Source organism: Garra rufa, chromosome 2 (genome assembly GCF_049309525.1).
Source record: "Garra rufa chromosome 2, GarRuf1.0, whole genome shotgun sequence".
In the NCBI taxonomy this organism is placed as follows: Eukaryota; Metazoa; Chordata; class Actinopteri; order Cypriniformes; family Cyprinidae; genus Garra; species Garra rufa.
This window is the reverse complement of record NC_133362.1, coordinates 12,474,212-12,488,731: the sequence shown is the minus strand read 5'-3', so window position 1 is coordinate 12,488,731 and position 14,520 is coordinate 12,474,212. Positions and strand designations below refer to the sequence as shown.

The window sequence follows — 14,520 nt, the reverse complement described above, 5'->3', positions numbered from 1 at the left end:
ATGAGCGCAGGTTTAAGTACCGAATGCTCTCAGCCAATCGAAAGGGATCCCGTTAAACGCTGGTGTTCACGCGTCTCCTCTAATGGACCTGTTAAAGAGCTCAAGCACACCTTCATCCACTGACATCTGACCGAAGCGCCTCAGATCCGACCAGAAGCTGCATCCACTTCACGTGTAGCCTATGCTTAGTAAGAGAATACAGCAATAAGGTATAAGAAATTCTACTGGCAATTGGAAAATGCTTGAATATCAGGAGTCCGGAGTGAAAACAACATCGGGCCATCGGATTTCCTTTTCGATTATTGACATATTGGATCCTAAAAAGTTCACAAGTAAACAAACACACGCCGTGTCGGAGAAAGAACGGACGTCATGTTCAGAAAACACAGAATTTGGAAGTTTGGAGGAACAGAACAACGGGAAAGAAAGTCCTGGGAACCTAGAATCGACCTGCAAAAATATAGGTGAGGAATTATTCGGTGACTTTAAGAAGGGGCAACTTTTGAAATAATTTCTGTCTGTATTTTTTGACTACATTCGTTAGAGGTTTTGTCTTGCATTTATACAAAACACTAATATTTCTGATATGTAACTATAATGGCGTGACAAATAATGCTGTTTATATTCGCAATCAGCGATCTAGAAGTTGTTACTATGGTTACCATCTGACTATCGCGACTTCGAGAGGGTATAGCGCACATTGATAACTTGTAATCCAACTTTTGTGGTTACTGAAAAATAGTTCTGAAACGCAGCCTGTACTTAGCCTATATGTTAAAATAATGCATATTTTTGAGACTTCCACAACCTTTGTCTTTTGGGGTAACGTATTTTATAGATGGAATATAGGCTACTCTATATGCCTAATACTGAACAAAAACACTACATTTTTATTTTGCAAAATATGCCTAAAGTGTTTATATGTAGCCTATTATATGATGTGCATAGTAAAACATAATACGGATAAACAAGATTTTTCGCTCTGTATCTCTTCCAAACAGATCTTTTGTGTCATAATGTGTCATTAGATGGTAGAATTTGACCTTCCCCTCATTTCCAAGACTGCGTTTTCTTTAAGCAGCCGCAGCTGAGTAAGTGATTGCCATTGGGACAGTCAGGGCAGATAATTGTTTAAATCGTCCCATTGAGGATGCCTGCGCTCACTTTGATCGATATCCCATTACTGGATGCTGCATATCTCCCTCCAGCAGCTTGCGGCTCCAAACTTCAAACCCCTGCCATGTCTGATCCCAAATATCGTTCGATTAAAACTTCCCTTTAAATAGATGACATTTATCGATCTGCCGACAAATATGAAACTCCATTAGCGCGTCATGGCTGGATGGCAGAGCTGGATTTAACTAGGGTTTCTTTCCGCAACATGACATTTGAGGCGATTTGTGATTTTGAAATTGTTGAGGGATTACGGCCCATTCCGCGTCAGTCTTTTCTTGAAATCCACACACAGTAACAACCTCCCCCCTATTCCTGTACAGGACTTTTATAGGCTACATCGCTCTGCACATGCATTCGTTTATTTCTCAGCACATTTAGAGTTAGCATACTTTTCTTCAGCTGATCACTGAATAAGATTTATTTTGATAGCAAATTTGTTATGTCATCTTATCTTTATTGTATTTTTCTACTAAATTGTAGGGCCTAATATGAATTTTATTTTCACATTAATTTTGAACAGCATTAATTAGCCTAAATTCTATACTATTGAAATCTATATTGGTTGATTGGTAGTTTGTACTTGAACTTGAATTCATAACAATTTGAATAATAAAAATAGGCTAATACATTACTTATGCATTTACAAGTATTTTATTTCTCCATTTTAACCGTATACTCCATGCATTGTAGAGCACCTTGGATTTAAACCAGTTTTACTCGAAATAATAATTAATGCCAGTCAACGCAACAATCAGAACACCCTAGCAATGGGCCAGAACACCTTAGCAACACTCTGTTTATGCATCTGACTATGCGGAGTAAGCCTATGGGTGAGACTTCCGGTTCATTAGCTGCTATAGGAAAATAAGGAGAAGAATAACAACGTGCAGTTAAGGTTAAAACTATTTGCCCTACAAACCAGTGTGTTCATAATTAAGCTAAAACATTAAAATAATATGGTAAGACAAACCTATTTGCAATATCAAGCAGCAAAACCAGCTGTTCTGTATAGCTACAAATAGTTGGACATGGATTGGACCAGAAGCCATACCCATTAAATGTACAAATGGCCGCGGCCACTCTTACGTAAAGAAAAAGGTGGATTTCCTTACAATTTCAAGCATGTAAAGCAAATGTAAACTTTGAGATTAAGGCAAGCCAAAGTTAAAATGTATTCATTCTGTTTATAGATACAATTACTAAAACATTACCTGTCTGAAAGAGACTTGACATATCGATTTATTTATTTTTTGACAGGTGATCGATCAAATCAAGACCATCAAAGTTGCGTCAGACTCCATCCTCCTGATCCAGATGTTGACTTGGACTCATCAGCCTCGCTCAGAAATTTAACATCGGGTTTTTCTCCTTGTGAAGAACCGGATCAGGCAGGTGAAGAGAGAATCGCTCCAGCGCCGGATGATCTGTCGCGTCAGCGGCGGCGGCGCTCAGATCACAGCTGCGCGAAGCCTCGGCGCGCCAGAACCGCGTTCACATACGAACAGCTGGTGGCTCTGGAGAACAAATTCCGCGCTACGCGTTATTTATCCGTGTGCGAGCGACTAAATCTCGCGCTGTCTCTAAGCCTGACCGAAACCCAAGTCAAGATTTGGTTCCAGAACCGAAGAACCAAGTGGAAAAAGCAGAACCCTGGTGCTGAGAGTTCCCTGCAGCCCGGCACGAACATCAGCCCGACCTGTGGGTCCACATCTGCCCTCCACCCTCCATTCACCACCGGGAATGTCATCTTTCATTCTGGACCGGTGCACCTGGCATCTTCCGGTGGGCTTTTGCATCCGTTTTTGCCCGATGGTTTTCTCCAGCCAGCATTCTTCCCCCCACACTTATGAACTCTGGAAGGAGGAATGATCATAGACTTGTAAATGTGAATTTATAAAGTGGATCACTTTTTCAGTGATCCTCAGAATGATGGGATTAGACTTGGCTTGGTTTAATAATTAATTAGGCCGAACATTAATTTATAGGTAACTGTTTTCACTAATATCTGTGAGCAGTATTACAGTTCAGATGGATCCAACCCTGGGCCTCAAGAATGATAAATCTTCCAGATATGCTTACCCAAATGCAACTGTAAGAATAATCTGAGAATCTAACCCATTTTGGCAACCACTGTAAATCTAATTGTATATATGTATCTTTCTTTTGTATATATTGTTCCTGTCAGCAGTTTGATACATTCCTGTGGATTAATAGCATAAAATCTTTAAATAACTTGAAATTAAAGACATTGATGTTCATTACAATATGTAGAAACATGTTAATGAGGTCATCAATAAAATCAGATTGAAGGTCATTTCTTTTTTGTATCAGTCAGATATGGGGCAACGGTGTGTCCGATCTCTCAAAATCTCTGTAATAGTAGATTATTTGTGATCCTGGACCACAAAACCAGTCTTAAGCAGCACGGGTGTATTTGAAGCAATAGCTGAAAATACATTTTATGGGTCAAAATTATTGATTTTTCATTCATGCCAAAAATCATTAGAATTTTAAGTAAGAATCATGTTCAATGAAGATCTTTTTGTAAATTTCCTACCGTAAATATATCAAAACTTAATTTTTGATTAGTAATATGCATTGCTAAGAACTTAATTTGCACAACTTTAAAGGTGGTTTACTCAATATTTCGATTTTTTTTTTGCACCCTTAGATTCCAGATTTTTAAATAGTTGTATCTTGGTCAAATATTGCTCTATCCAAACAAACCATACATCAATGGAAATCTTATTTATTCAGTTTTCAAATGATCTATAAATCTCAATTTCGAAAAAAAAAAAGACTTTTATGACTGGTTTTGTAGTCCAGAGTCACATTTTGTCTACAGTAATGCATCACAACCAGATAGGTTGTCGTCTATTCTCTTCATAAACACTAGATGGCGATAGATGAAAACTTGTAGAAGTGTTGAAGACTTCAGATAATGGTGACACTAAAATGTTGTAAAATATAACACTTAAATAATATATATATATTTTTTCTTCAGGCAATCTACAAATGAATGCAAACAAAGCACATTTATTGTGTTCAAAATAGGACATTAATATAGGCTACTACAGTTGCTGCAGTATTTAGTTTGTATTTGGGCTGAAATTGAGTAGTGTGTATATTGTGCACAGTTTGCAGATTTTCTGTCTAGATCAATGGAGCAGCAGGAATAACAGCTTTAAAGAGTCTGAGATCAAGAGGGCCTGGGAAATATTGATCTGAATGGTACTGCAGGCAACTAGTACATTACTGAAGCAGAGCTTTAGCACAATATGACCACCAGAGGACAGTGTCCTCTTAGATGTCATTTAGATTGATTTAGAACGAATTGTGCTGATTTCATTTGTTTGGTCTTAGAATATCACTCTAGAATATGTTTTCACATCACAAAAGATCTGACACTAGCAAAAAGGAAAAGTAGTATTGTTCTAAGAGATTGAAATTAAACGCCTTTAATTTAGAAACAAATATTGCAGGTTTAGTAATAAAAGTTTGCACCAAACTAGTCTTAATATTTATTTTGTAACCCTGGAGTTCAACCTATAAATCATCTGTTTTCTCAGCAGAGATGATCAGACATTCTCTCATCTTTTGGAACTGATTCCAGCACACACTACAACTTGTTTTCCAAGTTCATGTTTTTCTTTTTTTTTTTGGTGACTGAGATATCATGTGGGTTGTGTGTGTGTTTGTGTAGGAGTGAAGTAGGAGTTGAGTCCAGCCCGTGTGTTTCTCTGGCTGAGTGACATTCGGTATTGTCCTGGCTCTCATTTCATCAGCCTGTTCTCCAATCTGGAACCCTGTCGATCCTCCTCACCACCTCCTGCAGATTTCATGTGGTAGTTCACTTCAGTTCTTTTACATTTTAATTGGTGCATAGCTTAAAGATGTTTTCAAACAGTGTTTGTGGAAACACTGTGGATAGTGTTGATTTGTTGGGATTGTTTTACTTTTGAAGTTAAGACAAAACTTTGAAGTTTTGAGGTTCTCGTAAAAGTACAAATACAAATTATATAATAATAATGAATACTATACTATATTATAGTTAAAACTAAATTGTTTGATCAGTTCCTGTTTAACCCTCTGGGCCTCTTCGGTCATTTTTGACCGAAAAATTTTATGTTTTGAATTTTTAAAAATCGTAGCTTCATCAGAATGAGATGACACTTGGTGACTTTTGTTGCATTAGCTATGTGAGTACAAAAAAAAATCAGTGACATGATTCGGATATGTTAAAGGGCCAAAAAAAAAATAGTCACACTTGGCTCCTTCGCGGTCAAAAATGACCGACATAGGAAATGAATGGGAAATACGAAAAAATGTGATAATTCAGATAATCTTTTGGTAATACAAGCTACAAATGAGCAACTGTGCTGAAAAGAAGTGTTCAGCAAGCAAGGACTGACACTATAAAATAACAAAAGTACAGAACTGACACACACGCGCACACACACGCGCACACACACACACACACACAGACACACACACAGACACAAAGAAATAAGCAGAAAAACGCAAAACCTGATATTTATCCAATCAAAAAAATATCTAAACCTTGCCAAAATATATCTTTTAGAATGTCTGAATATATTTCTAAATGCAAAGCCTAATAAAATGAAGAAACAGTAAAAAGAAAAAAACAATAGGAATCCCAAAGCCCCTGTATATATGTATATAGGGAGATACAGGAGTTTACATGGCATTACACAAGTTTTTATTTTTTATGCCACTAGATGGTGCAATTTTCACTTTAAAAAAATGGATTTTAAATGCTTTTACTCTATTTTAATGTGAAATTTTGTATTTATTGAAAAATAATAAATACATAATTAATTAAAAAATATAATATAAAATATAATTCTACTGGGAAAAAATTGCTCATTAAAACTGTATAAATATTGCATAGATTCACAAAAAATGCTCAAAATTCTAAATAATAATTACAAAATATTATTGAACAAAAATGTATTTAATTGATTTTCCTGAAGAAAAAAAAAGTTACTTTTTAAGGCTTCGGTCACTTTTGACCGCGAGGGAGCCAAGTGTGACCCCTTAATGAGGAGGCCCAGAGGGTTAAGTAAATACATGGGGTAAAAGGCTCACTAGCATGGGGTACAAAAACTTTAGATAAAATTATTATTATTATTATTTTTAAATAATGAGTTAATACTTGTTCAAAACAATCACTTTAGCAAAGTTTGTGCTATTTTCCTGCTTATTTTGATAAATAATTTTTTTTTCAATAAATATACTGGCATTAAAATGTTAAATAAATAATAAAACATACATTTTAAAATGTAAAGATTCTGAAAACATTGAAGGAGATCCCCATAGTAATTTAATATAGATTTACAGTAGTAACAACAAATTATATTTTATTATATGATATGATTAATAGCATGTTTTTAAATATGATGGTTTCATTCTAAACATGGTGATTGTCTTTAAGATAGACACCCAACATTATATATGATATTTACCATCTGAATCTAACAATGTCATGTCAGCAAATAGAAAAATCAGCCTTCTATTAGTTATCATGTTAATTATTGTGCCATTTAGCCCCAGCAGCAGGGGTGATTTTTTTTTACCCCAAATACCATAATTTTACATATACTTTCATTATTTAAAAAGCTGTTGCTTTAATTATCTTAAACACAACTGAAAATCTTTAAGAAGACCTTTGTTTCAAGATATATTAAAGAATTTTACCGATTCTCATTTGCTACTTAAATCTACAACATTTTTAAAAACATCAAATATTACACTGTAAAAAGTTTCCACCAGTTTCAACTTAAAAACTTAAGTTTAGCAGCTGCCTTAAAATTTTAAGTTAAATCAACTTAAGTCATTTAAACTCGCAAGTTAAATCAACTCATTTTTATTGAAATAAGTTAAAATGGCTTGTAGTTTTAAGCTGATTTAACTTAAAAACTTAGGGCAGCTGCTGAACTTGTTTTTAAGTTGAATGTGGTGAAAACTTTTTACAGTGTAGATCAAGTAAGCACATAATCTACTTGCGTCAAGCATCAGCCAAAATTGCAGGTGCATCATAAAAATTGCACGTTTTCTGCCCTCTAGTGGTTTAGAGGGAAATAACCCTTGTACCCTAATATTAATGAATATTATACTACTATATTATAGTAAAAACTAAATTAGTTTAATTAGTTCCTTTTTTAAGAAACCAAGTAAGTATGTGTGTGTGATCTATCAGTTCTTGTTTTTAAGTAAATAAGTGTTTCTGTGTGTATTATTAGTTAAATACACGCGCACACACACACACACACACACACACACACACACACACACACACACACACACACACACACACACACACACACACACACACACACAAAAACAAACACACACATTATACAAAACCAGTCAAGTTTTTAAACAGTAAGATTTTTTTAATGTTTTTTTTTAAGACGTCTCTTTTGCCCAGCAAGCCTACATTTATTTGAATTACAGCAAAAACAGTCAAATTTATTTTTTTTAAATATTTAAAATATTTTCTATTTGAATATATTTTTTAAATTATTTATTCCTGTGATTTCAAAGCTGAATTTTTACCATCATTACTCCAGTCACATTCTTCAAAAATCATTCTAATATTCTGATTTTCAGCTCAAAAACATTATATTGTAAATAAAATATTTTTTCAGATTTCTTTGATGAATAGAAAGTTCAGAAGAACAGCTTTTATCTGAAATAGAAATCTTTTGTAACATTATTACTCACAATATTACTGCTTTTGCTATATTTTGGATCAAATAAATGTAGCCTTGGTGAGCAGAAGAGACTTCTTTAAAAAACATTAAAAACATTAAAAATATTACGGTTCAAAAACTTTTGACTGGTATTGTATAAGTATTATAAAGTATTATAGTTAAATACACACACACACACACACACACACACACACACACACACACACACACTTTGGTGCCTCACCCAAACCCTTACCCTAAAGCTAACTTTTACCCAATTATAACCAGTTAGTTAGTTAGTTGGTTAGTTAGTTATTTACTTCTTTATTTTGGCTAGTTTGAATGCCCATCAATTAAAACAAAAAGGAATTTTAATAAACAATTGTATGTTGTTTTTTTTTTTTTTTTAAATAAAGGTTCTTTTTTGGCATCGATAAAGAACCTTCAACATCCATGGAACTTTTTTAGATGCAGAAAAGGTTCTTTATAGTTAAAAAGGTTCTTTAGATTTACAAAATGTTCTTCAAAATGGTTCTGAAATGTTAACTGAAAAGTTCTTTAGGGAACTAAAAATTGATTTTTTTATGGCGTCACAAACATTTATTTTTAAGAGAGTATAATACAAAAAAAAGTGTGTCATGTCATTTGCAAGTCAATCCGTCGCATCCACATTCTTTTAGCATGATCCAACTGAACTCTACTGAGATGAATGAAGATGCTAATGGATTTTTCCCTCCAGGTATATTAATTGCATACTAAAATTACTGGGGAAAGTGTTGACTCACTTTGAAAATTCATTATTTTTCCATTTCAGTCTAGTTAAGGTAGTAGTATGGAAATTACAAGCTTCACTTTTAAGAAATAGTCTATTCTTTTCCTCTAAAGTGTGTGTGAGAGAGCATATAGTGAATACTGTGAGTGAGAGAAACGGTGGGGAGGGAGATTTACAGTGTGCTGCTCTATTTTGAGGCAGCTGGGAAAACAGTGAAGTGTTTTGGTCAAGGAATGGCTTGTGAGTGTATGCCAAGGGCTTCTCCAGTCACCCTGTTCCTCTCCCATTGTTTCATGGAATGCTGGGATACATGTGGCCTAATGTGGGGCAGTTCAGTCATGCACAAAACGCTGAAGCAATGCCGTCTGATAGCTATTTCCCTAAAATGTGATTTGTGAGTGTGCAGTACATTCCATTTGTGGACATCTTTAAACACATAGAGGGCCACTTCACACAGAGGCTCTTACACAAACATGTACAGATCCAGATGAGACGCAGACTCTCAGGAGGAGTTTGGCGCTTTTTGTTTTGTCTGAAGAGATCTTTGTACATTAAATCATGCTTTTATTTTAGTCTTCTGTCCTGGGGCAATGTTTACCCTCGTGTCTGACTCGCACATCTAGTGTTCTTGTTTGTGTGAGTCTCTCGTTGCGAACGACTACACAGTCTGACGCAGTGGGGAACAGTAAGAGGACCATTAAACACAAAATATGAAAGCCTCCCTCTATGTGTGTTGTTCTTCTGATATTAGCTTCTGTCTTCCTTTCCATTCTGTTTTTACTCACCTACACAATAACTCAAGCTGAGAGTTTTTCTCTTTCCGTTCTGTGAATTGTTGCTTTTCAGATTGTATTATGTGACCGCAGTGGCATCTTGGCTTGTCCTCCAAGGCAGACTGTGCTACTACAACTGTCTTTTGTCAAAATGTGCGATTATTCGTCTTAGTTAATACTAAATCTTAAAGCAATAGTGAAAAGAAAATTAAAATTTGCTTACCCTCAAGCCATTTAAGATTCCATTTTCATCAGAACAGATTTAAAGACATTTTGCGTTACATCACTTGCTCACTAAATGATCTGCAGTGAATGGGTGCCGCCAGAACGAGAGTCCAAACAACTGATAAAAGCACCGAAATAATACAGAAGTAATTCACATGACATGCATTGTGATGTTTTTATCAGCTGTTTGAAATCTCATTCTGACGGCACCCATTTACTGCAGTGGATCCGTTGGTGGACAAGTGATGTAATGCTAAATTTCATGTTCAGATGAAAACAAAATCTCATTTACATCTGTTTGCAAATTTTAATTTTGTGGGCAAAATGGCAGATTGTTAGACATAGTATGTGTTGCAGGCTAAAGATTTATCGCATAAATGCAATTATTCGCCGTCAGAGAACATGTCACACTAAGGCTGCTGATTTTGCCCCTGTGATGAAAGAAACTCTCTAGGATCCTTCACATTGATGAGGCCTCTTGTCTTGATGAATTGCCTTCCCTAAATTAACTTTGTATGAGATTAACTGATCCTGTGCGAGATATCTTTGTAGTAAATTATTCTTCCTCATGCACTCCGAGGCGCCACTTGCCGATGTGTGGCGATGCTTCTCTGAACGAACCCTGATTGAAAATCTCTGACTGTTGGGAATCACACTGAGAGCCAGATCGCTTGATTGTGCCCGTGTCTTGTTACGAAACATGACACTGCTTGATGTGGCAGCTGAGAGAGAACAGAAAGCATAAGTACTGAATATGTTTGAACATAGGCGTGTATGATGTTCACCTCTTTACAGCAGTTAGTATTGAATCTTTCATTGATAATAAACAGGAAAAAGGTACATTTAGTGTATTTGATATTTTTTTTAAATATATTTTGATCTCTAAGATATGACTTCTTAAAGGATTAGTTCGCTTTCAGAACAAAAATTTACAGATAATGTACTCACCCCCTTGTCATCCAAGATGTTCATGTCTGTCTGTCGTGAAGAAATTGTTTTTTGAGGAAAACATTTCATGATTTCTCTCCATATAATGGATATGTATGGTGCCCCCAAGTTTGAACTTCCAAAATGCAGTTTAAATGCAGCTTCAGAGGGCTCTAAATGACCCCAGCTCTGGAAGAAGGGTCTTATCTAGTAAAACTATTGGTTATTTTCTAAACAAATTGACAATTCAAATACTTTTTAACCTCAAATGCTCATCTCGTCTCTGCGATGCGTATGCATAGTATTTGTGATCCGTGTCGATAAAGTTAGGGTATGTCAAAAAAACTCTCATCTCGTTTTCTTCCCCAACTTCTCTTCCCCAAATCGTCCTACATTGCTGCAGAATGACTGACCCAGTGTTTACAAAGTGAACATACAAAGATCATCAAACACCCTTTACAAAAAATGGTAAAACAGCATTGTAGGACGATTTTGAAGTTGAAGACGAAAACGAGATAGGAGTAACTTGAGTCGGATTACACAAACTATGCATGCACGTCGAGACAAGATGAGCATTTGAGGTTAAAAAGTATATAGATTGTCAATTTGTTTAAAAAATAACGGATCGTTTCGCTAGATAAGACCCTTCTTCTTTGGCTGGGATCATTTAGAGCCCTTTGAAGCTGCGTTTAAACAGCATTTCGGAAATTCAAACTCGGGGGCACCATAGAAGACCATTATATGGAGAGAAATCCTGAAATGTTTTCCTCAAAAATTAATTTCTTTGCGAGAATTTCTTTACGACATGAACATCTTGGTTGACAAGGGGGTGAGTACATTATCTGTAATTTTTTGCTCTGGAAGTGAACTAAACCTTTAAATGCAAGTTTTTATGCCTGTTTTAAAGGAGAAATTTAATTCCAGATTTAAAATTTCCTGATGATTTGCTCACCTCCATGTCATCCAATATGTTAATAACATTCTTTCTTCAGTCAAAAAGAAATTAATGTTTAGGGAAAACATTCCAGGATTTTCCACTACCTGATCTCATGATGAAAATGTACCTGTGGGAAGTTTTTCGCAAGATGCAAAATAAATACCAATATCACTGCAGTTTCCAACAAAAATGAACACTAGAGGCGGTAAAACAGTGAGCACTTCTAATCATTTTCATACACAGTTATGATTACAGCTCCATATGTTTCGCTTTCCAGTGTTGTGCTGAATTCTGACCCCCACCAGATTACTGCCCCCCTAGTATTTGGTAAGTTTAGGGTTAGGTGTGGGGTTAGGATTAGGAAATTATGTAGCAATTTCAACGAGAGGGGGTAAAAATTTGGCAGGGGGTCGAAAATAGGCACAACACTGGATGTAACAAGTTTGCTTGGTATAGCTCAGCCGGCATGGAATTGGACTTTAGATGTGGAATCCTTGGGTACGAATCCCATGAAAAACATGACTCACAGTGAAAGAGCTGAAAAATGAGAGATCGAAAAACAAGCTAAAACGGCACGCTTGCAGTTGCATTTTTACGTCACATTCACTTTTGTTCATATTATCAGGTAGATTTAGGTAGTGCAGTGGACATTTCACATCAAATATGTCACGAAATGTACATGGCGCTACGTATTTCACATCTTGCGGAAAAAAAAATCCCACAGGTATGTTTTTCGTCATGAGATCAGGTTGATTTTCCTCCATATATTGTACTAGACTTCAATGGGAGCCAATGGGTTGAAGGTCCAAATTGTTGTTTTAATGCAGCTTCAAAGGGCTCTTTTTTACGTAATATGTGTGCATCGCAAAGCATTTGTGGTTAAAAAGTATATACTTTTTTCTTTTTTAAAGAAAATGACAGATCGTTTCGCTATATTAGACCTTATTCCTCGGCTGGGAGCCCTCTGAAGCTGCACTGAAACTGCAGTTTGGACCTTTAACCCGTTGGCCACCATTAAAGTCTATAATATGGAGAACATTCCTGGAATGTTTTCCTCAAAAACTTGAGAAAGAAACTGAAGAAAGAAAGACATTAACATGTTGGATGACATGGGGGTGAGTAAATCATCAGGAAATTTTTATTCCGGAAGTGAACTAGTTAATAGCTATGAGGTGAATATAGTTAATCTAGTCATTTAGAAGAGTAATAGCAGTTTATTTAGTTCACTTAGCAAGTTGCAGTTTGAGGCATCGTTCATGTTTGTAACACAAAAAACACTGAAAAACAATTTTTTACAGAAATTGCTAATTTTCGCAAATAATTACAGAGAAACAGTAACACATTGCTGCAAATGAATAGTATTTTCTTTTGAAACAGTCCAATAATCTTTGTTGTATTTATGACTTTAAAAAACTGTTTTAGTGCCACAAATGACTGAGTTTCAGGGTTTCAGTATGTGTTCCTTAGAAAGGCAGAACGTGAGAAGGAAAGGTTTATGGAAAGGTTTTGGAAATGGTTTTATCTGTGTTTATTTGATTGATAGAGCAGTTTCTCAGGCAACACGTTTCATTATCTACAGAATTACACTGAGAATGACATGTTTTCATTGACCTCATGGTGTATTACCACAAAAGGCCTTAATACATTGTTCTTCATGTTGTATGTTTAAGTGGCAGAAGTTACATTCAGATTTTTATTATTATTAGTGGGCATAGTCCTTCTGCCCTCAATGCTATCGGACTTATTGGATGCTATTGCAAAGTTCTGCCAGCAGGGTCTCCATTGAGTGTTTGTTCCATGGAGTGAATTGTTTGGATTTGTTTAAAGGGATGGTTCGGAGTAGAATTGACTTCATTGCTATGCACTCCGAAGCCCATGTAAATACCCCATCCGAAGTTTTTTTTTTTACCTTAGTCAAACATTTATGGAGATATTAGAGTTTTTCGAATTGCTTGTTACAAGAGTGAATGGTACATGTGATGTATCTCGTAAATTGCACCACTAAACCTGCAAGTAATCTTACCAAACTTGTACAGTAGTGTAAATAGGTTATGTACTCACAAAACGCTGCATCGGAACATTTAAAAAACGTAAAAAAAACTTCGGATGGGGTATTTACATGGGCTTCGAAGTGCATAGCAATGAAGTCAATTCTACTCCGAACCATCCCTTTAAGTGCTGTGTCCTACAGTGTGACATGCTACACTTTACCCAGCACTATTTTATATTTTAATTTCTTTAATTATGATCGTGCATGCAGTTCTTGACCTCATATTACTCAAGAGGTCTTTGGACCACAAAACCAGTCATAAGGGTAAATTTTTCATAATCTGAAGGTTGAATAAATAAACTTTCCATTGATGTATGGTTTGTTAGGATAGGACAATATTTGGCCGAGATGCAACTATTTGAAAATCTGGAATGTGAGGGTGCAAAAAAAAAAAAAATCAAAAAATTGAGAAGTTTTTAAAGTTGTCTAGATGAACTCCTTAGCAATGCATAATACTAATTAAGTTTTGATAAATTTGCGGTAGGAAACTTACAAAATATCTTTATGGAACATGATCTTTACTTAATATCCTTATGGATTTTGGCATAATTTTTTTTTTTTTATTATTATTTTGACCCATACAATTTATTGTTGGCTATTGCTACAAATATATAGGCTACTAACCCGTGCTACCTACTTGGTTTTGTGGTTCAGGGTCACAAATAGACTTTTAAATTACCTGCAACAGCTAAATGTTAACATTTTTATCCTTGCTTTGTGGATTGCTTTTCTCCCCAGTTTCTCTCTAATTTCTGTTCTGTTTGTTTTCTCCCTTTTTTTCTCAGCATGTTCAACAGGTGTTAACCGTCTGGAATGTGTGACCGGAAGCGGCAGTACATCTTGAGGCTCTACTAGATCAAACTCAACAGCGGTCAGAGGTCAGAGGGCCCTTCTGAGCACTAAAACACCTGAGGCACAGCTCTTCTGTCAGAGACATGGACTAG

At 35.6% G+C, this 14,520-nt stretch overlaps 1 protein-coding gene across 1 annotated transcript; it reads left to right on the top strand.

The window, feature by feature from the left end:
- Window positions 1–238: 238 nt before the first annotated feature.
- Window positions 239–3,026, top strand: nkx1.2la (NK1 transcription factor related 2-like,a). Its single transcript, XM_073833596.1, has 2 exons — window positions 239–464; window positions 2,434–3,026. The coding sequence occupies exons 1-2, from the start codon at window positions 239–241 to the stop codon at window positions 3,024–3,026; spliced, it is 819 nt and encodes a 272-aa protein (XP_073689697.1).
- The last annotated feature ends 11,494 nt before the right edge of the window (window positions 3,027–14,520 follow it).